This window comes from Canis lupus, chromosome 12 (assembly GCF_011100685.1).
Source record: "Canis lupus familiaris isolate Mischka breed German Shepherd chromosome 12, alternate assembly UU_Cfam_GSD_1.0, whole genome shotgun sequence".
Taxonomy (NCBI): domain Eukaryota; kingdom Metazoa; phylum Chordata; class Mammalia; order Carnivora; family Canidae; genus Canis; species Canis lupus.
This window is the reverse complement of record NC_049233.1, coordinates 37,551,448-37,573,211: the sequence shown is the minus strand read 5'-3', so window position 1 is coordinate 37,573,211 and position 21,764 is coordinate 37,551,448. Positions and strand designations below refer to the sequence as shown.

The following is a 21,764-nucleotide window of genomic DNA, read 5'->3' as shown; positions in this document are numbered from 1 at the left end:
ATGCTATATGTTGGCAAATTGAACTCCAATTTAAAAAAATATGAAAGATGAAAGAAAAAGAAGAAAGAAAGAAAGAAAGAAAGAAAAGAAAGAAAAGAAAGAAAGAAGAAAGAAAGAAAAGAAAGAAAGAAAAGAAAGAAAGAAAGAGAAGAAAGAAAGAAAGAAAGAAAGAAAGAAAGAAAGAAAGAAAGAAAGAAAGAAAGAAAGAAAGAAGAGAAAGAAAGAGGAAAGAAAAAGAATCAGATGTTCAACCGAGCCACTTTGGCACTCCCCCATGTGCTTCTTTTTAAAGCCCTTCTGTATCTGTGATATCTCTCCTTTCTCCTTTAATTTGTTCCTCTGTAAATTGGGAGTAATAACGTATGTACCTCATATGGTCATTGTGAAGAATGAATTCATACATTTATTTATTTTTAAATATGGAACGCTTTATGAATTTGCGTGTCATCCTTGCGCAGTGGCCATACTAATCTTCTCTGTATCATTCCAATTTTAGTATATGTGCTGCCGAAGCGAGCACGAATTCATACATTTAAAGAGATTTATGTATAAAAACTTATGAAAAACTCTCATTTATATAAAGGAGATAATAATCTTCATTATTTATTCTCCATTTCATTTCTCTTATTCTCATTTTATTGTATCAGATATCTCATTATTTATTCCTTGATCAGACTCAAGAGTTTATCTTTTAAAAAACCATTTGTGATGTTTTTTGTGACAGGAAATGGCAGTATGGAGGGAGTTCTAGTTCATTAATTTTTATCTTTCTTAATTTCCTCTTCTAATTTTTTGGGGAAAAAAGTATTCTGTTCCTAATTTTTTTTAAGATTTTATTTTTTAAGTAATCTCCACACCCAACATGGGGCTCAAATTCACAACCCTGGGGCAGCCCGGGTGGCTCAGCGGTTTAGCACCGCCTTCAGTCCAGGTGGTGATCCTGGAGACCCGGGATCGAGTCCCATGTCTGGCTTCCTACATGAAGCCTGCTTCTTTCTCCCTCTGCCTGTGTCTCTGCCTCTCTCTCTCTGTGTGTGTCTTGAATGAATGAATGAATGAATGAATGAATGAATGAAATCTTTAAAAAAAAAATTCACAACCCTGGGATCAAAAGTCTCATGCTATTCTGACTAAGCCAGATAGTTCCTGTTCCTGTCTTAAATGTGAGCTTTTATTTCCTTTCTTTTTCTTTTTTGGACTTAATAAAGGTGTTTAAGTCTATAAACTTCCTTTAGTTATAGCTTTGACTAAGTCTTAGCATTATTAGGTATAGTGAAGTAATGAGTCGGCCAATTAAAGAAATAAATATTTAGTAATACTATAATTTAACATGACAAGCTATTTGTTCTACTATGAAAAGGATTTTTAATAAATGATTTTAGTAAATGGTGCTGGCACAAATAAAATTCTCAAGAATATAACATGTTTCTCTTGTATTATGCATAGATAAATCCCATAGTTTTATTAGTTTTTTTAAAAATTCTTGTGAGAAACATATAATTATGTATTATCATTTGTCAAGATGGAAATTGTTATCCAAGATTGAAAACTCACAAGATGCATAAAAATAAAAATTTTGTTAATGAAAAATACCAAGTATATAGACAATAATTATGAAAAGATACACATATAATGACAATGTAATATGCAAAAGGCTTAAGTATTAACAGAGAAAGAAAAAGATTACTACTACTCTAATGGAAAAGTGGACAAATGATAGGCAAGGCCATCCCAAAAAAAAAAAAAAAAAAAAAAAGAACCCTCAAATTTAAAGTACAGATTAGGGAAGTACAAATCAAAGTAATAATGAAAACAGCTTGGGATGCCTGGGTGGCTCAGTGGTTGAGCATCTGCCTTCGGCTCAGGATGTGATCCCAGATCGAGTCCCACAATGGGCTCCCTGCATGGAGCCTGCTTCTCCCTCTGCCTATGTCTCCTCTCTCTCTCTCTGTGTCTCTCATGAATAAATAAATAAATTCGTAAAAAAGAAAACAGCTTTATATGCACAAGACTTACAAAATTAAAGAGAGCTATGATACCTATTGCTGTTGGGGATGCAGAAAAAAAAATTGTATTTTAATAAACTGCTGGAGGAAATGTAAATTCTTACATGCCTTTAGGAAATAAGCTGGTATCTATAAAAATTAAAAATACATATTATCTTGATCCAGCAGTCCCTGGGAATAAATTCCAGAGAAATAAAACTACCAGTATATAAAGAAATAAAAACAGAAAAACATGTTACATGCTCACAGTTGCAAAAAATTGGAAACAAAAGTGAATGCCTATTAGTAGTGTGATAGTCACTAAAACTGCTAAAAGAATATTTGTCTTATTCTGGAAATATGGTAAGAGTGAACTTCTTTGTTCCTTTTGAAATTCGGATTGTCACCTAACTGGTTTAGGCCAGTGCAGTGCGAGTGAAGTGATGTGCCACTTTTGGGTAGAAGTTTTAAGTCTCTGCTGCTCACCGGGTTCTCGTCCCTCTCTGTGGTAGCCATTGAAACCTTTATCAGTCTAGAGCTTCATCAGCCTAGTAACTGAGTAACTAATGAGCAGAACTCCCCTGCCTTCCTCATTTAGACATGGAGTATGACCAAAGAAGGAACTTTTTTGGGAGGGTAAGCTGCTGAGATCTTGGAATCATTACTATAGCACTAACAAAGCATATCAGGACCAAAAGAATACGGGGATAGATAAATAATGGTCCATCATATAATTGACTCTGACTTTGATTATACTAGGTAGCTTGGATAGATTTTAATAAGATTGGGATGCCTGGTGGCTGAGCGGTTGGGTATCTGCCTTCAGCTCAGGGCATGATCCTAGAATGCCTGGATCAAGTCCTGTATCAGGCTCATTGCATGGAGACTGCTTCTCCCTCTGCCTATTATGTCTCTGCCTCTCTGTCTCTGTCTCTCATGAATAAATAAAATCTTTAAAAAAATTTTCATAAGATATTGCTGACACAAAAGAAAGATACTGAAAAGTGTTTATATTATTATCCCAGTTTTTATAAGGAAACGATACATCTTTATACATATATTACTATATGTAGAGATTAAATGAATATGGGGAATAATATGAAAGCATACAAAGTTGTTGAAATAGGTCATAAAAGAAAGATAAATCCAGACTATAGTAAAGAAGAGGAAAGCTATGTGGTGTGATCACATGCCTCTGTTATTCACATTTAATTATAAATAAAGTATTACTGAATAGATATGATCAAGTAATTTCACAAAGTATTTCATTGACTCCAAGATGCTTTGATGCTTGGAGCTTTCTCAGTCTTACCTGCATCAAGAGTTTTTCACACACCTGACTGAAAATACTATCAAGAAGAAATACATCAAAAGTGTGGTCTTGCCAGGAACTTGGAAATGCAAATTTACAGGCCCCACTGAAAACAATCCTGAATCAGAAACTGAGGATGGGGCCCAGTAAATGTCTTTTATCAAGACTTTTAGGTGATTCTGATGCAAATTTGCCCCTTGCTTGATAAAATGTAGCTTTAATTCAGAGGTAAAAATGTTTTTTAGTGCTTGCTTCAGCACACATATACTAAAATTGGAACGATACAAAGAAGATTAGCATGGCCCCTGTGCAAGGAAGACATGCAAATTTGTGAAGCGTTCCATATTTTGGGGACGCCTGGGTGGCGCAGTGGTTGAGCATCTGCCTTTGGTCTCCCAGGATTGAGTCCCGCATCATGCTGCCTGCATGGAGCCTGCTTCTCCCTCTGCCTGTGTCTGCCCCTCTCTCTGTCTCTCATGAATAAATACAATCTTTAATGTTTTTTTTAAAAATCACATTTTAGAAATAATGTAAATCATTTTAACACACCATTCTCTTTGCTAATTCCATTTGGCAAATGCTTTTCTTACTTTGAATATAAATTCCCAATGATCAGATCTGATTGGCTTTGTTTTTCTAGCTCATACCACTATAAACTAACTTTCCTTGTGATTAGTTGTCCACCTTAAACCCAAATTAGCTGAGACAGAAGGAAATGGATTGAAGAGAGCTAGTGATACAAAACACAGCTACGTTACAGGTGCTTTGGGCAGTTTCTCTAAGAAATATGTTTGGAAATGTTAGGCAATAATTGACCTAGTAAAACTGTTTTAATTTTACATTGATAGTTTTCCTGTTAAGACAATGGAATACTGATATTTTATGCTAATTTTACTTTTTATTATGTTTATATTTTTTAAAATGTAACACTTTGGTTTTAAGTTTTTTTAATGATTTTTTCTTTGGTAGTTTCATATGCTTTGTAAATAATTTTGTTTTTAAAATCTATTTTATCGGGCAGCCCCGGTGGCACAGCGGTTTAGCGCCGCCTTCAGCCCAGGGCCTGATCCTGGAGACCCGGGATTGAGAGGCTCCCTGCATGGAGCCTGCTTCTCCTTATACCTGTTCTCTCTGCCCCCCCACCCTGTCTGTCGTGAATAAATAAAAAAAATCTTTAAAATAAAATCTATTTTGTCAATAATGGCTCCAGCTCATCATTTTATGCCCGTTTTTCAGTTGTATATTACATTTACATTTAAGTATTTCTTTCAACTTTGCACCTTAAACATTACTAAATTAGGTTTCTTTTCCATTTTTTTCAAGTAGGCTCTATGCCTAACATGAGGCTTGAACTCAAGACACTGAGATCAAGAGTCACACACTCAACCGAACCAGCCAGGCACCTCTATATTTAAGTATTTTTGATAATTATTTGTTCATAAAGAAAACCATAGTTTTGACTGGAACAAAGGAAATTCTTTCCTGTTCTTGTTGTATGTTTTTTTCTTTTTAAGTAGCTCCACTCAACATGGGCCTCAAACTCATAACCCTGAGATCAAGACTTGCATGCCCCACTGAGAGAGCAAGGCACCTCTTGTTGCATGTTTCTAAAGGAGCATTTCATATGAAATTTCCAAATAATGTCTGATTATTTTAGCATTCTTATGATCTCAGACTTAATTATATCCTACATCCTAGCTATAGTAATTCATAATTACTATAGTACATGCTTGCACTTATTCTTGGCCCCCTTTAACACTTTCATTGCCACCATTGGGATCTTGTCAACATTTATAGTTGATCATGTTATTCCTTTGCTTAAATTGCTTCAGTGACTTTTTTAGTGAACATGTCTTCAAGGCTCTGCATGATCAGGTCCCAGCCTATCTTCCACCTTACTCTTACCTCCAGTAATACAGGCCTTCTTTAATTTTATTTTTTAAATTATGAAAATGCTTAAACATATCAAAAAATAAGCTCTATGATCCCCATGCAACAATTTCCAGTAAAGATTTAGCCACATTTCATTTCTAAGAAAACACAAACATCTTATTTTCATCTTCTTTTATTTAGCCAGGCTAACTTAGGTCTTAGGGTAAGATGGTATGTCCAAAGCCCAGCCTTGCTGGGGAAACTATTTCTTTGGACCTCAGTTGATTCCTCTGTAAATTGGGAGTAGTAATAGTACATACCTCATCTGGTCATTGTGAAGAATGAGTACCTACATTTAAGGAGCTGAGAACTCTGGCATATATAGCAGGCGCTTAATAAATGAGGTCATTGTTATTTAGAAGTCATACATCTCTATAACTCAGGGTCTTTCCTCAGCCTACAAGTACTAGTCTTCACTTGCCCTCTCAGACTTTCAGTTTGTCTACCAATAATTTAAATTCCCATTTTCAGGGAAGACTTGTCTAATCTCCCCAAATGAGGCTATATTGTCTTAATATGCTTTATGCTTTTCCTGCATGACACTTATTTGAAATTATTAATTTGTGAGGCTGATTAACAAATGTCTTTCCATTATACTGGAAGGAAGCTCCATGAGGGGAAAAGATGGTAGAAGATGGTATCTGTTTGGCTTCCTCTTTTAAAGCCTCAACATAGTATAAAGTAGGTACTCAAAAGACATTTATTCAACATTTAAAGATCAGTTTTTCTAATTTGTTTTGGATCAAATTCTCTATCAGTATGTTTACTGCCAATTAGAATAAATGTAGTAAGTTTTATAACAGGCTTAAACAACTTGTTTCCAGCTATTTGAGTTATTAAAAATATTGAAAGTATATTTAAAAAGAATTCCTTTATGGCACACATTTCTAAAGGAAATAAAATGCTTCTAGGTATAAAGTTTGCTGCTGCAGTTTAATTCTAAAGTAAATGATGGAGTAGAAGTCACAGGAGGTGTAAGCTACCAGTTAAATGGTTCAGATATAAACAGAAGTTAAGATCTTCAGATAATCTTTCAATTTACTTTTCTATTTTTTTAAGTTTAAGTATTCTCTACACCCAATGGGGAACTCAAACTCACAACCTTGAGTTTAAGAGTCACATGCTCTTCCAACTGAGACAGCCAGGTACCCCCCCTTCACTTTCATATTTTTACAGTTTTTACCTGTGAGTTTAGGGGACTTGATGATCTTACAAAAGATCATCAAAATCTGTTTTCCTAATAAAATGTGTATACAAGAACTAAATTTGTATTTTTTTCATTACAATGATAGAAAAATGCTTCTCATGAAACTTCATTTTCCCAAGACACTAGTCACCTATTTTCAAGTTTCCAGATCATATATCCAATTATCAGTAAAATATAAAAAACTAACCTAAGTTTCAAAAGCCCCTTGTCTTAAAGTTCAGTTCACAGAAACCTCAAATAATTAAACTCTGTCTTTGGTGGGTAGTATTTATAAATAAGTTTGGAGAACCAGTCCAGGAGAGAGAAGACATGGCCAAATTCTATTATCTAGCATGCTGTGTTCTGGATCTTCCTCTTTTGTGTAATCATTTTGCAGATTAGCATATTAAAAGCTCCAGGAAATGTGTTCAACTGCTTTCCAAACTTATTTGATGATGTAACTTAGAACTATGCCTCGAAAACCAGAGTTATCAAGCACAATTCTGAGAATTGCTAGTCTGGCTGAACTAGTTAACTAATCCAGAATCCTATTAAAAATATAGAACCTTGGGGAGGTCTGGGTGGTTCAGTGCTTGAGTGTCTGCCTTTGGCCCAGGGTGTGATCCTGGAATCCTGGATCAAGCTCCCTGCATGAAGCCTGCTTCTCTGTGTCTCTCATGAATAAATAAAATCTTAAAAATAAAAAAATAGAACCTTTACTATAGCAGTCCCATAACTCCTGGTGACCATTAACAGTTCACAAGCCAGCCACTTAGTAAATTCATTTTAGAATCTTATTAAGAGTTGATGTGTTTTATCTTAAAATTTGCAGAATCTACTTACATTCTTTTGAAAAAATGAGGTATCTGCCAGTCTCTAGACTTTGAGTAACTTAGTAATTTCCTTTATAATTCTTCAAGATTTAGTAACAGGAATTTAACAACCTCACTGAATCAAGTTCTTAATGAGAATTGGCAGAGAGGGGTTAAAGTGGTATCTGAAAGCATTTGAGAGCAGAAAATGCAGACAACCCTTATTACCGTTAGGGCCAGCAATTTGAAAGCTGTCAGGAATATATATTGTAAAAAAATCCTTTTAAATCAGTGGTTTGCATACTAGAATTATTCAAGGAATTATCTGAAAATATATGGCACTACTGGGGTTTAAGGTACATTACGTAAAGTTCTCACATTTCTAAGTAAAAATCCTTGTTTTGGGTAATATGTTCCTCACTGTAATATTTGCAATATGGATAGTTGAACTGTTACTTGTAATGAATACAGTAAGACCTCTAAACTTCTAAATTTTCTGTTTCAGGCCATGGGATTATGCAATCCTCCTCTGAGTACATTACACTCTATTTCCTTAATAGTAGTTTAGGGTACTCTACCATTATTCCTTGATCTGGTTTATCAGAATTAAAATGGTAGGACTATTTCTCCCCAAGGTACACATTTGTTCCATTTGATTAACTAATACTTCCTCTGTGGTTAAAGTCAAGTTTTGTAGAGCAGTTTTCATAACCCTTTTTTCTTCATCCTGGAGTAGAAAAACCAACAAGTGTACTAAAAGTCCTGCTGGAGCATTTCTAAACATTCCTTAGATTACATGTCCCTATACAGTCTGGTCTATCTCTGTGAATTCAGTTGTCTTACTGGCAAACTATCCATTTATATTCACTTGGCTAGACAGTCTGTAGTAAAGCCCCCAGAATAATCTCCTTCCTCTCCTTTAGTTCTTAAAGTGATCTACAGTGTATCTCTTCTAGACACACAAGCACTATGTTACCTCATCTCTTAAGGGTTCTGTTACTTCTTTTTTTTTTTTTTTTAATTTTTTTATTTATTTATGATAGCCACACAGAGAGAGAGAGAGAGAGAGGCAGAGACATAGGCAGAGGGAGAAGCAGGCTCCATGCACCGGGAGCCCGACGTGGGATTTGATCCCAGGTCTCCAGGATCGTGCCCTGGGCCAAAGGCAGGCGCTAAACCGCTGCGCCACCCAGGGATCCCGGGTTCTGTTACTTCTAACTTATTCTTCTATCATTATATTCCAGTAGTTTTTGTAATCTCTACCCCCAACATAGGGCTAGAATTCATGACACTGCAATCAAGACTCACACACCCTACTGACTGAGCCAGCCAGGTGCCCCTATATTCCAGTAGCATTACTCCACCAACCTTAAATTGTGTATATTAAAATATATTCTTTATTATTCTTGTTCAGTGAATTGAGACTTTAAGTTCAATTTTTGATTTCTAGGAAACTGAAACTTGTTATTTATATTATATCTTATAGTCTTTAGAGATCATAGATAGCTTTTTAAAGAAAAAAAAATACTGAATTTATTTTGGTGAATTAAGAAATAATTTAGATAATTATTTTATCCTTTCAAATAAAACCTCCTACTAATTAACTAATACTTTAAGCACAGATTACTATGCTTAACTGATTTAGGTTTATTGGAACTTGAAATAATACCATTAAGTTTTTAGCTGTCTTGGCAACATCAAAAGGAAAGGACTAGTTAAATGCCACCTTTGCTCCTAAACTACCAAGGGCTAAAACACATACAAATTTTATGGCAAGTAATCTAAAACTCTTCTAAAAATGATTAACTGTTATTCTATCCAACAAGAAAACAAATACAACAGATCTCTTTAATTAGTTAAGACACCAGATACTCATCATGCAGTTTCAGTGTCTAGTAACAAACCTCTAAACTATAAAATTTGTTTCACAACTTCTAAGTAGTAATAACACATTTTAAAAGGTTGATATCCACTGTAAACTATATATAGAAAGACCAAAGTACACAATTATCAAGAGAATGTGCATGTACATAAAAGATTCCTAAATCTGGATTTGGAGCTCAACCTGGCAGTCTCTAAAGATTGTACATATAACAATGTCATGAGCATCAATTTCAAAAATAGAATTTTGCATGGAGTGGGAGAAATATAATTAAATAGCTGGATACTCTACCTCTACAAAGTTGATAGACATCAATCTATATTTTTCATGTCAAAATGTGATTGACTTGGGTTGGCCCAACAAAGAAGTTATCATTTTATCACATCAAAAATAAGAGTGCAAACGTAACCATGAGAAATTAAAACACTTTAGTTTTTTTCAGTACTTTCAAATTCTGACGAAACACAGTACACTAAAAAATTAAATATGCCAATTTTGCTTACTGCTATCAGATTTTTAAAATGATTTTCATTTTTTGGTCCATGTTCAGTTAGTAATTAAACTCTGTTTTTTTAAAGTAGGCTGGCTCCTTGCCCAGTGTGGAGCCCAATGCAGAGCTAAAATTCTGACCCTGAGATGGAGACCTGAGCTGAGAACAAAAGTCAGATGCTCAACCAGCTGAGCCACCCAGGCACCCCAAACTCTTAATTTTACTTTTTCATATCATACCTAAGCTAATAGCTCTAGGGTATTCCCGAAAAAGAAATAATGTAATCTGAAACGGAAAATGTTAAAATATTCAAAGTAACAAATCTGTAATTGATACCACTAACAGTGACCTTCCTTACGCTTACATTTTAATATTTCCCCTGATGTGTCTCAATAGATTTCTTTTTTGGTTATTGTTAACACACCCCCATCCACTCCAAACACACCCATGGATCTTACTAAATTCAAGAAAATAGCCTGAAATGTTGGTCACAATTGCCAGATTTAGCTAGATTAAAAAAAAAAAAATTGCTGATAAAAATGGCCTTCATTTTATTCCCAACTACTTATGTTATACGTGCATTTTAAAATTACTTAACAAAAAATGCCTTTTAAAATATATTTTTTAAGTCTCAAAGTTAATTTGAAAGAAATGTGTAACATTTCATTTGAAAATAATAGTTTCAGTAGATATATGCACAATCCCTACAGGAGTTGTAAATGTGTCATCAAAACCACCACATTTTAGTATTTTTAAAGGGGAATTCAAGGTAGACTTTTTTTCTGTATTATGCAACTGATTTAAAGACAGTACTTTTACATGTAAAAATAATTTACACTAAAAAACTCAAGCACAGAAGTCTGATACTTTGTTTATCAAAATAACGAGAACAAAATGAGCAATGAAAAAATAGCAAAAGCCATTACAAAAAATAGTAAATTCCTATTTAAATTCCTGTGTTCACACAGATTAAAAATGTTTATTAATTAACTATATCACACAGATTATAGCATACTTTAAGCTATAATATAGAAAGGTAACATGGGATATTTGAAATTTAAGCTGCACTTACCAAAATAGTTTTAACCTGAGTCTTTGATGTCTTCAGAAATGTACTTGACAATAAGGTATGATAAAGTATAATTACTATTTAGTAGTATAATTCAAGGTTATTTTTCTTTGAATTTCTCTTAATACTGCTTCTTCTTAAATATTTGTGTAAAATTATAAATATTATTACACTTTTGGAGTTCTCTGGATACAAGGGAATATACGAATTAAAAAGCTGCTATTTTTTCCCACTATACAAGCATATGATGTCTTTCTTGTTCAAAATGCCTTATACTTATCATATTTTCGTATTTCAAGTTATTTTAGAACAAAAGCAGGTCAAAAGATTATCATAGGTACTTGAATATTCCCATGAAATGTCACACCCACTAAGGAATTCAATACAAGTTCACTAAAGAATATCAAATTAATCATTTCCTCCTATAAATATTTTCTTTTTATTTATTTTGTGTTTAGAAGTTGCAGTTTTAAGTACTATTAACAGAAAATACATAACAAAAGCTCCTAACAAGTGAAAAAAATAATTATAAATGCTGGAAAAATTGGCCTCATTAACATATTTACAAACTTTTACTTAATACATACTCCATTGGAAATTAATTATATGACATTTATACAAGCATTAACATTTCCAGATCACTCTGAGTAGTGAGCACTTCAGTTCTTTACTGTCTATACCCAAAGTTGAAAGTCACTCAGTTTCTGAAGGCAATACTGACAAGCATCAGAAATGGTTCAATCTGAGACGCTATTGACACATTGTTCTGTTCCTTCACCTAAAGATGTTTCTGTTGAATGAGCGTCCTTATGCTTTTTTTTCTCTTTGCTCTGATCTTCCTGAAGCTTCAGAATTATGTTTCGGATTTCTTCTCTCTTTGTTCTCATTCTTGGGGGAGGAAACCAGTTTGCCAAATTCATAGGTAGTTCAAAATTGAGAATTGGATTCTGGAAATAAGAATATTAAGTGCACATTAGAAAATTATAATAAATTTTAGTTTCAATCACAAAAGCATTCTAGACTTACAAATGGAAAATCAATAACTCATTTATTAAGTACTTATTTTCTATCTCATGCCAGATATTATGCTAGGCCACTGGAAAGACTGAGACAGTTTTTGCCCACAGATCTTATAGTTTAGATCAGGGGGGTCAGCAAACTACAGCTAGTGGGCCTCATTCAGCCAGCAACCTATTTTTGTAAATAAAGACTTACTGAAACACAGCCACAATAATTCATTTACATGTTTTCTGTAGATGCTCTCATGTTGCAGTAGCTGAACACAGAGTAGACAGAAATTGTATGGCCACAGAGCCTAAAATATTTACTAGTTGGCCTTTTTACAAATGGTTTGCAGAACATAGTCTAGATAGACAGGTAACAATTAAAACAATGGAAACAACAAGTATTATGGCAGTGAAAACAGAAAGTCCTATGAGAAAACATGTGTGGGGGCTTAATGCAATCCCAAGAAGTGATATTTAAACTGAGACCTGAAGAATGAGTAGGAGTTAGTCCAATAAGGAATTAAAGCAGCAATTGGGAAGAATATCCTAGGTAGGAACATAGGTATCAAGGCCTAGAGGCAAGAAAGAACATGCCACAATACAAGAAACTGAATGATTCAGGTGGCTGATACACAGAAGCCTAGAGTAAGAACAATAGGAAATGAGGCTTAGAAGCTTGGGCAGAAATAGGGTCACACGGGCCATGTGAAGGATTTTCATCTTTAACCCAAGAGCAACAGGCGTAAAATAATTAGATCAAAGTTTCTAGAAAACTGTGAAAATCAAAAGGCAACAGGTTTAGAGACTAGTACAGCAGTTCAGAATGGTGATGCCAGTGTACTGGACTTAGAAAGCAGCAGCAGGAATAAAGAATTGCACATATATGACATTAAGTAAGTGACAGAATTCACAGGACTGAATGCTATTATGGTGATGGATGAGGAAGAGGAAAGAATCAAGATAATTTTTTTTTTAAAGACGGGAGTTATCTTTTTTTATTTAAAGATTTTATTTATTTGAAAGAGAGAGTGCATGCGAGCACAAGCATGAGCAGCGGGGAGGGGCAGAGAGAGAGGGAGTTGACTCCCTACTGAGCAGGGAGCCTGATGCAGGGCTCCATTGATACCAGGATCCCAGGATTATGACCTGAGCTGAAGGCAGATGTTTAATCAACTGAGCCATCCAGGTGCCCCAGGAGTCAAGATAATTATAAAGATTATCCAAGAGAGGTATAATATTATACTTCTGAAGTCAAAGGAAGAGAGCATTATGAAGAAGGAATGGTCAACAGTGTCAAATGATGCTGGGAGGTCAGGAACAATTTCAATAAGGGTGAAAGTAAAGCCAGACTACAGAGATTTGAGAAACAAGTGGGACTTGTAGAAATGAAGACAGTGAATACTTCTCCATAAGTATATCCATAAAGGGGAGAAAAGAGGATAAAAGTCTAAATTATGGGAGAGATTTCTTAAGATGGGAAGATTTAGTGGCAAAGGAGTTGATTAGAGTGATGAGGAATGAAGTCAACAAGCCTTGGATTTGATAAAGTAGTTTTTTATGCTTTAAAAATTCTCCAATTTTGGATATTTTGCTCCCTGGAAAAATTTTTGAAATGATAGTTTTCAGACTCTTTAAAATATTTCCTTATTGTGTTTTTTGCATTAATATAAGGTCAAATACAGTTGACCCACGAACAACATGGGGATTTGGGGTTCTGACCCTGTGTAGTCTAAAATCCACATAGAATTTTGACTCCTGAAAACCTTACCTACTAATGGCCTACTGATGACTAGAAGCCTTATCAATAACATAAGCAGTCAAGTAACATATATTTTTATGTTATATGTACTATATTATTGTATTCTTACATAAAGTAAGTTAGAGAAAAGAAAATAATATTAAAATCCCAAGGAAGAGAAAAATACAGAGTACTGTGCTGTATTTATTTAAAAAAAAAAAATCTGCATAGAAGTAGACTCACATAGTACAAACCCATGTTGTTTAAGGGTTCACTATACACTATTTTATTTATTATATCAGATCCAACATACTGAAACCCACCTCAAAAAAGCTCTCTACATACTGTAATACATATACACCACAATCACTGAAGTTGTTTTGCTGGGGTACTTTTGGATTAGAGCCTTTCATAACATCTTTGGAAAAACTTCTTTTGCTTCCTTTTTTAACTTCCCATTCCACTTCTAAATACCTGCAATAATGCACAAATAGTAAGAATATACATGTATAAATGTACATAGTCCCTCATTCCCACCAGAATGCAAAATACAAATTATGGTTTTGAACTTACTCTCTTAGAATTTTTACAACATTTGATCGAGAAGGGCCTCTAAGTGAATCCATCAGTAGGATACAAGGTCTGTGGGGTGAAATGAACAAATGTTAATACTTTATAATGGTTTTTTAAAAAGATTTTTTACTTATTCATTTGAGAGAGAGAGAGCGAGCATGAGCAGGGAGGGGGATGGTCAGAAGGAAAGGGAGAAGCCAACTCCCTGCTGAGTGGGGAGCCTAATGGGGGGCTCAACCCCAGGACCCTGGGATCATGACCTGAGCTGGAGGCAGACGACTGAGCCACCAAGGTGCCCCAATACTTTATGTTAAAAAGGCATAAAAAGATGAACACCAACAACAGAATTTAAAATATTTAAAATTCCCTTGCCTCAGTAAAACTTAGGGGAAAAAAATCTTATAGATACATATACCCTAACAATACCTAAATATCCATGGTTATATTAAATACCAAGTTATAGAATATTAATTGAACCATATCTTATTATGAACATGTCATTAAAGTTCTACTCTTGGTTCCTTAAAAGAAAACAAAATTTAGTAAAAATAACTCTGAAAATTTGAGTATCTCCAAATGCCAAATTACCAAAAGTGGGACCATACAAAGTAGAAATAATTATATTAAAAAAAAAAAAGATTTTAGTTATTTGAGAGAGAGTGAGAGAGAGGGCATGAGCAAGGTGGTGGTGGGGGGAGGGCAAGAGGAAGAAGGAGAAGTAGACTCCCCGCTGAGCAGGGAGCCCAATGCAGGGGCTATATCCTGGGACTCCAGGATCATGACCTGAGCCGAAGGCAGGGACTTAACCAGCTGAGCTACCCAGGCCCCCCAATTCCACTTTTTTTAAAAAGATTTTATTTAGGGACACCTGGGTGGCTCGGTGGTTGAGCGTCTGCCTTCAGCTCAGAGCACGGTCCCAAGATCTGGGGATCGAGTCCCACATCAGGCTCCCTTCATAGGGCCTGCTTCTCCCTCTGCCTATGTCTCTGCCTCTCTCTCTCTGTGTGTGTCTCTCATGAATAAATAAATCTTTTAAATATATAACTAAAAAATATTTATTTATTTATTTGAGAGAGAGAGAGAGCATGAACAGGGTGGAGAGGGAGAAGTAGACTCCCCGCTGAGCAGACAGCCCAACACGGGGCTATATCCTGGGACCCCAGGATCAAGACCTGAGCCGAAGGCAGACATTTAACCCACTGAGCCACCCAGGGACGCCCCCCTCCAAATTCCATTTTTAAGTTTTTTTTTTTTTTTTAAGTATTCTCTACACTCAATGTGGGGCTCAAATCCACAGCCCCAATATCAAGAGTCACACACTCTTCCAATGAGCCAGACAGACACCCTGAAATAATCCCCATTTAAAAAAAAATGTATGTTTATTTGTGAGAGACACACAGAGAGAGAAAGAGAGGCAGAGACACAGGCAGAGGGAGAAGCAGGCTCCATGCAGGAAGCCTGACGTGGGACTCGATCCCAGGTCTCCAGGATCAGGCCCTGGGCTGAAGGCGGCACTAAACCACTGAGCCACCTTGGTTGCCCAATAATCCCCATTTTTAACTAAAACCTATTATAGATAACAAAACAGGTAATCATCATATAGAAGAATTAGTTTAGGGTCACATGGCTGGCTCAGTCAGTGGAGGATACAACTATTGATCTTGGTCGGGGCTGTGAGTTCAAGCCCCACATTGAGTGGAGAGATTATTTTAAAAAAGAAAGGAAAAGACAAGACGAGAGGAGGGGAGGGGAGGGGAGGGGAGGAAAAGAAGAAAGGAAAGGAAAAGGAAAAGGAAAAGGAAAAGGAAAAGGAAAAGGAAAAGGAAAAGGAAAAGGAAAAGGAAAGGAAGGGAGGAAGGGAGGAAAGGAGGAAGGGGAGGGGGAGGGGGAAGGGGAGAGGGGAAGAGGGAGGGGAGGGGAGGGGAGGGAAGGGAAGGGAAGAGAAGGGAAAAAAATAGTTTAGAATCCAGTATTTTCTGCAAGATTCCACTTCACACTCAAACAGAGAAATGACTACCCATTCTCCCCAACTGGAGCCCTGGACACTAGGCAATTCTCATTCACCCTGACAGTCTTTGTAACTTTTAAGGGCTTGTTTAAATAAAAACTATCCAGTTATGTTTTATTCTATGAGGATATGTAAATAAAATTTTAAAATTTATTTATGCAGTTTGCAAGATATAAAATTAATGCTTACTGTTTACAGATAGTAGGCTTTAAATGCCACTGTCCTATTTCTGAATTGCAGTTGTCGTCGGCAAGGAATCCATCATCACTGCTATCATCCTATAAAAGACAGCCTGTTAGTAGTGAAAATATACAATCTAAATAATTAATAACCTCACATAATAGCACTACCGATGATAAAAAAGATCTTTGTAACAAACATGTAAATCTTTTCTATTTAATAGTCATCAGACATGAGAAAATGTGGTCACTTGATGGTAATTATCTAATGCCACAGCACTGACATTTTAATGAAATCACTGATCAGAAGTCTATGAAATATTGTTACATCTATTTTCAATGTAAAAGAAAAATTTAAAGACTAAATATATTATGATTCATTCTTCTTCAATATTACTGCTCTGATTTAGGTATTTCTATAAAAATTTAGTTTTTTGGTTAAGACAGCTGTTTTCGTTAGGAACATAAATGACATATTATTCTTTGACATAAATAATTTTTCAAATTAGAAATACTTAAAGGGTTTTCAGAAAACCTCCTTGACAGAATTATATATGCACTTCACTTAAGACAACTTTTTTTTATTAAAGATTTTTTTATCTATTTATTCATGAGAGACACAGTAAGAGAGGCAGAGACACAGGCAGGAGGAGGAGAAGCAGGCTCCATGCAAGAAGCCTGATGCGGGACTCGATATGGAGAATCCAGGATCATGCCCTGAGCCAAAGGGAGACGTTCAACCGCTGAGCCACCAAGCGGTTCTCTTGAGGCGTCCCAAGAGAAGACAATTTAATGACACTCTGTCTTATTTTAGATTATCTTGAATGTAAAACAAGGCTTTTCCTATTCTTTAGAACGCTCTGGCAACCTTAAGATAATCAACAATAGAATTAATAATAATACACAGATTAGCTTGTTCACATAACCATTATAATCAAAGGAGCATAAGAATAGCACTCATTATAAACCTTGAATGTAATCCATATATATGCAGGTATAAGTTGCAGAGAAAAACGGTATTTCTTAGACATACATTGTTGAGCAAGGGATATTACAAAAAATGGCTTTTTTCCACAGGAGGATTGTGCAAAAAGGAAAAATGGTGCAATACAAAGCTATCTTCAATACTAGATAAAGTTTTTCCTAACAACTAAAGAAAGGTCAGAGATTAAAGAAATGGAATGCTGTATGATTCTTAAAACTTCTCTTTCAATATGAAACCCCCTTTAACTGAAGTCATAAAATATTTTCAAAAATCTATTTCATTCTTGGTGTAAATAAAATTTATCAGAGCAAATGAAACTCTAAGGAAATGAGAATTTATCTATGTTAGTTCTAACTAAATATTATATGCTTCTACCATGGTTAATATACATTAAAATAGAAAGGAAAAGAATCACTGAAAGCGTGGAAAAAATAACTTTCCTGTGCTCAAGCACAACATAACCAAGTATCTACATTTGCCTCCTGACTAAGTTAGACCAAAGATTAAGTATGACCCAGAAATGCTTTAAAAGAGGAGGAGAAAGGGATGGTAGGGCTAGTGGGAGTGGTGGCTGGGTTCAGGTAGGAGAATCAATTTTATATTAAAACTTTTCTGAAGTAGGTAATAATTTAGTCTGCAATTGCAAAAACTACAACAAAAACCCTAAAAGAAAAATAAAATCACACTATACATTTATCCTGGCAACTTTTGAATTAAAAACTTAGTTTGTGCTTTGAGATGAGACTCAAATTCAGAAGGCATGAGTTACTGGTTAAGGAATTTCTTACAGAACTCCAAAGAAAAACTTAATTAGATAGAATATTGGAGCTTTCTTTTCTTTTCTTTTTTTTTTTATATTGGAGCTTTCTGCTTAGCATTAGGCTTTACCTGGTTATCCTGATCTTCTGAGAAGTCGATGAGTTCATCTTCAAGCATTTTGCTACCTTCAGTTGATTCATCACTATAGTTTAGCCTAATTTTGCTTAAGCCATCTATAGCAATAAGAAACAGTATAAAATTTTTAAACGGACATGGACATAACTTATAGTATGTTAAAATTAATGGTAGCCATTAATAATATAGTAATTACAGATAAAATGCTGCTTTAACATGTAATTCCACAAATGTAACTTATTTTTAATAAAAACCTGGATTGACACATCAATTACAAAGTTGCTTCTACAACTCAGACCCTAAAATTCATTAAAATTTAACCTAGGTATCAATTATATCATAAATATATGTATATATAAAACATTAAATATAATGTCTATATATACATTATAAGTATATGTATTAAAACATTTTTGTGCTAGGTATGCTAGATAGATTTAGTAACAGAGACTACAACAGTCTAAAAATAACCTAATGTCCAATAACAGGAATGGTTAGCTAATTGTAGAACATAAAATATCACAGTTTTAAAACTATAAAATTATGAAAAATTATCTAATAGAGACTAAAAATTATGATTAAGGTTTTTTTTTTTAAAGATTTTATTTATTTATTCATGATAGACATAGGGAGAGAGAGGCAGAGACACAGGCAGAGGGAGAAGCAGACTCCATGCCAGGAGCCCAACGTGGGACCTGATCCCAGGACTCCAGGATTGCGCCCTGGGCCAAAGGCAGGCACTAAACCGCTGAGCCACCCAGGGATCCCCATGATTAAGGTTTAAACAGATTTGTTTTTGGACAACTAATAGAGAGTAAAATACAAAAATTAAAATACTCATGACACTAGGATAATAGCTCTGGATGAGTTCCCCAACTCTGTATATTTTTCCCTCTTTTTTAAAATTTATTTTTATTTTGGAAGATGGAGGGCAAGAGCATACAAACGAGGAGTGGAGGGACAGAGAGAATCTTAAGCAGGCTCCAATGCTGGACCTGATCTTATGACTCTGAGACCATGACTCAAGCCAAAATCAAGAGTCAGACACTTTACTGAGCTACCAAGGCACCCCTGTATATATTTCCTTCATGTTTCGTTATGTTCATTGACTTTTCAATAAATAAAACCAGCCAAACCAAATTTAGATGCTAGTAGTATGAAATGACTCAGAAAAAAAGTTTGAAATGGATTTTATTTATTTTTATTTTTGAAATGGATACTTTTAAAGGTCAGTTTCAAGAATCTAAATCCATAAATATAAAATATTTTGCTGAAAGACACTAATTACACGTGATGTTTCAAAGGAATGTAAGATTTATATGAAAATAATGAAAAGTGAGGTACTTTAATACCAAATTTAGTAATCTGCTTATTAAAAAGTATATCTTTTCTACTTTAAGAAGTATGACATGGGATCCCTGGGTGGCGCAGCGGTTTGGCGCCTGCCTTTGGCCCAGGGCGCGATCCTGGAGACCCGGGATCGAATCCCACGTCGGGCTCCCGGTGCATGGAGCCTGCTTCTCCCTCTGCCTATGTCTCTGCCTCTCTCTCTCTCTCTCTCTCTGTGACTATCATAAATAAATAAGAATCAAAAAATAAAAAAAAATCTTTAAAAAAAAAAAAAAAGAAGTATGACATTAAGGGATTTTAGACAAGATGAAGTTTATTTTTGTATAAGTTATTAAAGGAGAATTAAAATACTAATAGAGGCAAGATGGAGTGGTAAGACAGCAAAATAAAACATGCTCCTAAAAAGAAATCTCTCTCTCTCTCTCTCTAAATGTTGATTGGAAACATACTATTTAAATAATAAACACTTTGGTAAATATGTTTGTTACATGAAAAATAATAATCTCTTCAATTTTTTTTCAAAAATCTATTTTTATGTTTGTTTGGAACTAAAATACCTATATTTGAATAAAACTTGTCCAAATCCTCAGGCAATTCCAAATCAATTATAATCAAGTTAATCTAGCAGCCAATTATTCATATCTATAGAAGTTGTATAATATAAATATAAACCTTACACAAATAAAATATATGTGCATTTCAAAAAAGGGAGAAAAATAATTTAAATAGAATAGTCAATTCTTTCATGCAGTAAACAAATGTCCTGATGTACACTGAGAGGTGATAACGCAACTGTTTTTTTTAATCAGTCACAGTTCCTGAGAATTTCTCATATAGTTAGATCCTCTGAAGATTCCAAGTGTGATTCCAGAGTTTAAAACATACATTTTTCATGTGCCATAGCAAGACAACATTTCATATGGTGCCCAACTGAAAAACTAGCAAATGAAAGTACTGATACCAAACATTATTTTCCTACAATTGCCCTTAGCATAATCCCTATGAAAAGACACAATTCCCACTTCTGACATGAGGAGTCAAAACTTGTAATTCTATATATTTGATAGTTAAAACAATATTAAAACACCTATCTAAAATGCCCTGTTTAAGGGTGCCTGGCTGAGTCAGTGGAGCGTGCAATTCTTAAGCTTGGGGTTGTAAATTCAGACCCCATGTTGGGTGTAGAGATTACTAAAAAACATATAAACATATAAATAAATATAAATAAAAAATAAAACAAAATGCTTTGTTTAAATTCTGTTAATTATATTCCTAGGCAAAACAGAAATCAATTATTGAGATAGTAATCATAATCACGGAAATTTTATAGGCTCTTCTTATCCTAATTTTTAATATGCTATTATTTTATATAGGACAGACTACTTAACCAACCTCTCTAACAGTAAAAGCACCTCTAGAGAGGACTCTTATTTAATGTACTTTTGGGTGAGTGATCCCTTGGAAGCATCTGATGAAAGCACAGAAATGCAGACTTGCTCTAGAGCACTGTTTTTCAAACTGTGGGACACTATCATCATTGGATTAAGGCAAACATCAAAAAGAATAGAAAGTATCAGTGTATCACACCCAATAAAAGGAAATCAACTCCCCTTATGGAAGATATTGTTGATATGGTTGCATGCATACTAAAAACAAAACAAAAACAAATACACAAACTATAGTTTAAAAAAAAGGATAAACAGATACTAAAAAGGCAAACTTCGTAAACAGAGGATTCTTTACTTTGATCTCTTCTAGGATTTGTGAGGATATTTGCTTAAATTTAACTGGGTATTACTCAACTAGAACATTAATTTGAAGGAGAGGGCCACTAGGAGTTTCTGGGGTTTGTGTGTATGAAGCCGTAGGCTTTGTCCTATTGCTTTAAGTCATGAACTTTAATTCATTTTTAATTTGAATTCACATTATAGTGTATGAGGTCAGTGATCAAAGAGGAACTTTAAAGAAAATAGTTCCATGGAAATATAACCCACGTCATACAATTTACTCATTTAAAATGTACAATTCAGTTGTTTTTATGTATTTGCACATATGTGCAGCTACCATCAGAGTAAATTTTATTATTTTACAAGTATTAACTTGGTGGGGGGGGGGGACATGCAAGCAGGGGGAGGGGCAAAGGGAGAGGGAGAGACAGTCTTTAATAGACTCAGTGTGGAGCATGGAGCACAACAGAGGGCTCAATTTCACTACCCTGAGACCATATCCTGGGCCAAAACCAAGAGTCAGATGCTTACCCGACTGTGCCACTCAGGTGCCCCTCATCAGAATAAGTTTTAAAACCTCATTAAAAAACCCTGTACCTGGATCCCTGGGTGGCGCAGCGGTTTGGCGCCTGCCT

General features: G+C 34.9%; 1 protein-coding gene and 2 non-coding genes across 12 annotated transcripts in view; 1 reads left to right on the top strand and 2 right to left on the bottom strand.

Annotated features, from left to right (window-relative positions):
• Positions 1 to 413: 413 nt before the first annotated feature.
• On the bottom strand, positions 414 to 520 carry LOC119874380. The gene has a single exon (XR_005368233.1). It is a non-coding gene; the product is annotated as a U6 spliceosomal RNA (small nuclear RNA).
• A 3,023-nt stretch (positions 521 to 3,543) lies between these two features.
• Positions 3,544 to 3,647, top strand: LOC119874382. The gene has a single exon (XR_005368235.1). It is a non-coding gene; the product is annotated as a U6 spliceosomal RNA (small nuclear RNA).
• A 5,876-nt stretch (positions 3,648 to 9,523) lies between these two features.
• SENP6 (SUMO specific peptidase 6) overlaps positions 9,524 to 21,764 on the bottom strand; it is a 118,375-nt gene continuing 106,134 nt past the window's right edge. For all 10 annotated transcript variants that reach the window (XM_038554548.1, XM_038554552.1, XM_038554549.1 and 7 more), the window contains 5 exons: positions 18,047 to 18,150; positions 16,184 to 16,272; positions 13,987 to 14,055; positions 13,737 to 13,887; positions 9,524 to 11,615 (listed from right to left, as the gene is read on the bottom strand). In XM_038554548.1, the coding sequence (XP_038410476.1) occupies positions 11,406 to 11,615; positions 13,737 to 13,887; positions 13,987 to 14,055; positions 16,184 to 16,272; positions 18,047 to 18,150 (623 nt within the window). In that variant the 3' untranslated portion in view covers positions 9,524 to 11,405. The remainder of the gene's footprint in view (positions 11,616 to 13,736; positions 13,888 to 13,986; positions 14,056 to 16,183; positions 16,273 to 18,046; positions 18,151 to 21,764) is intronic.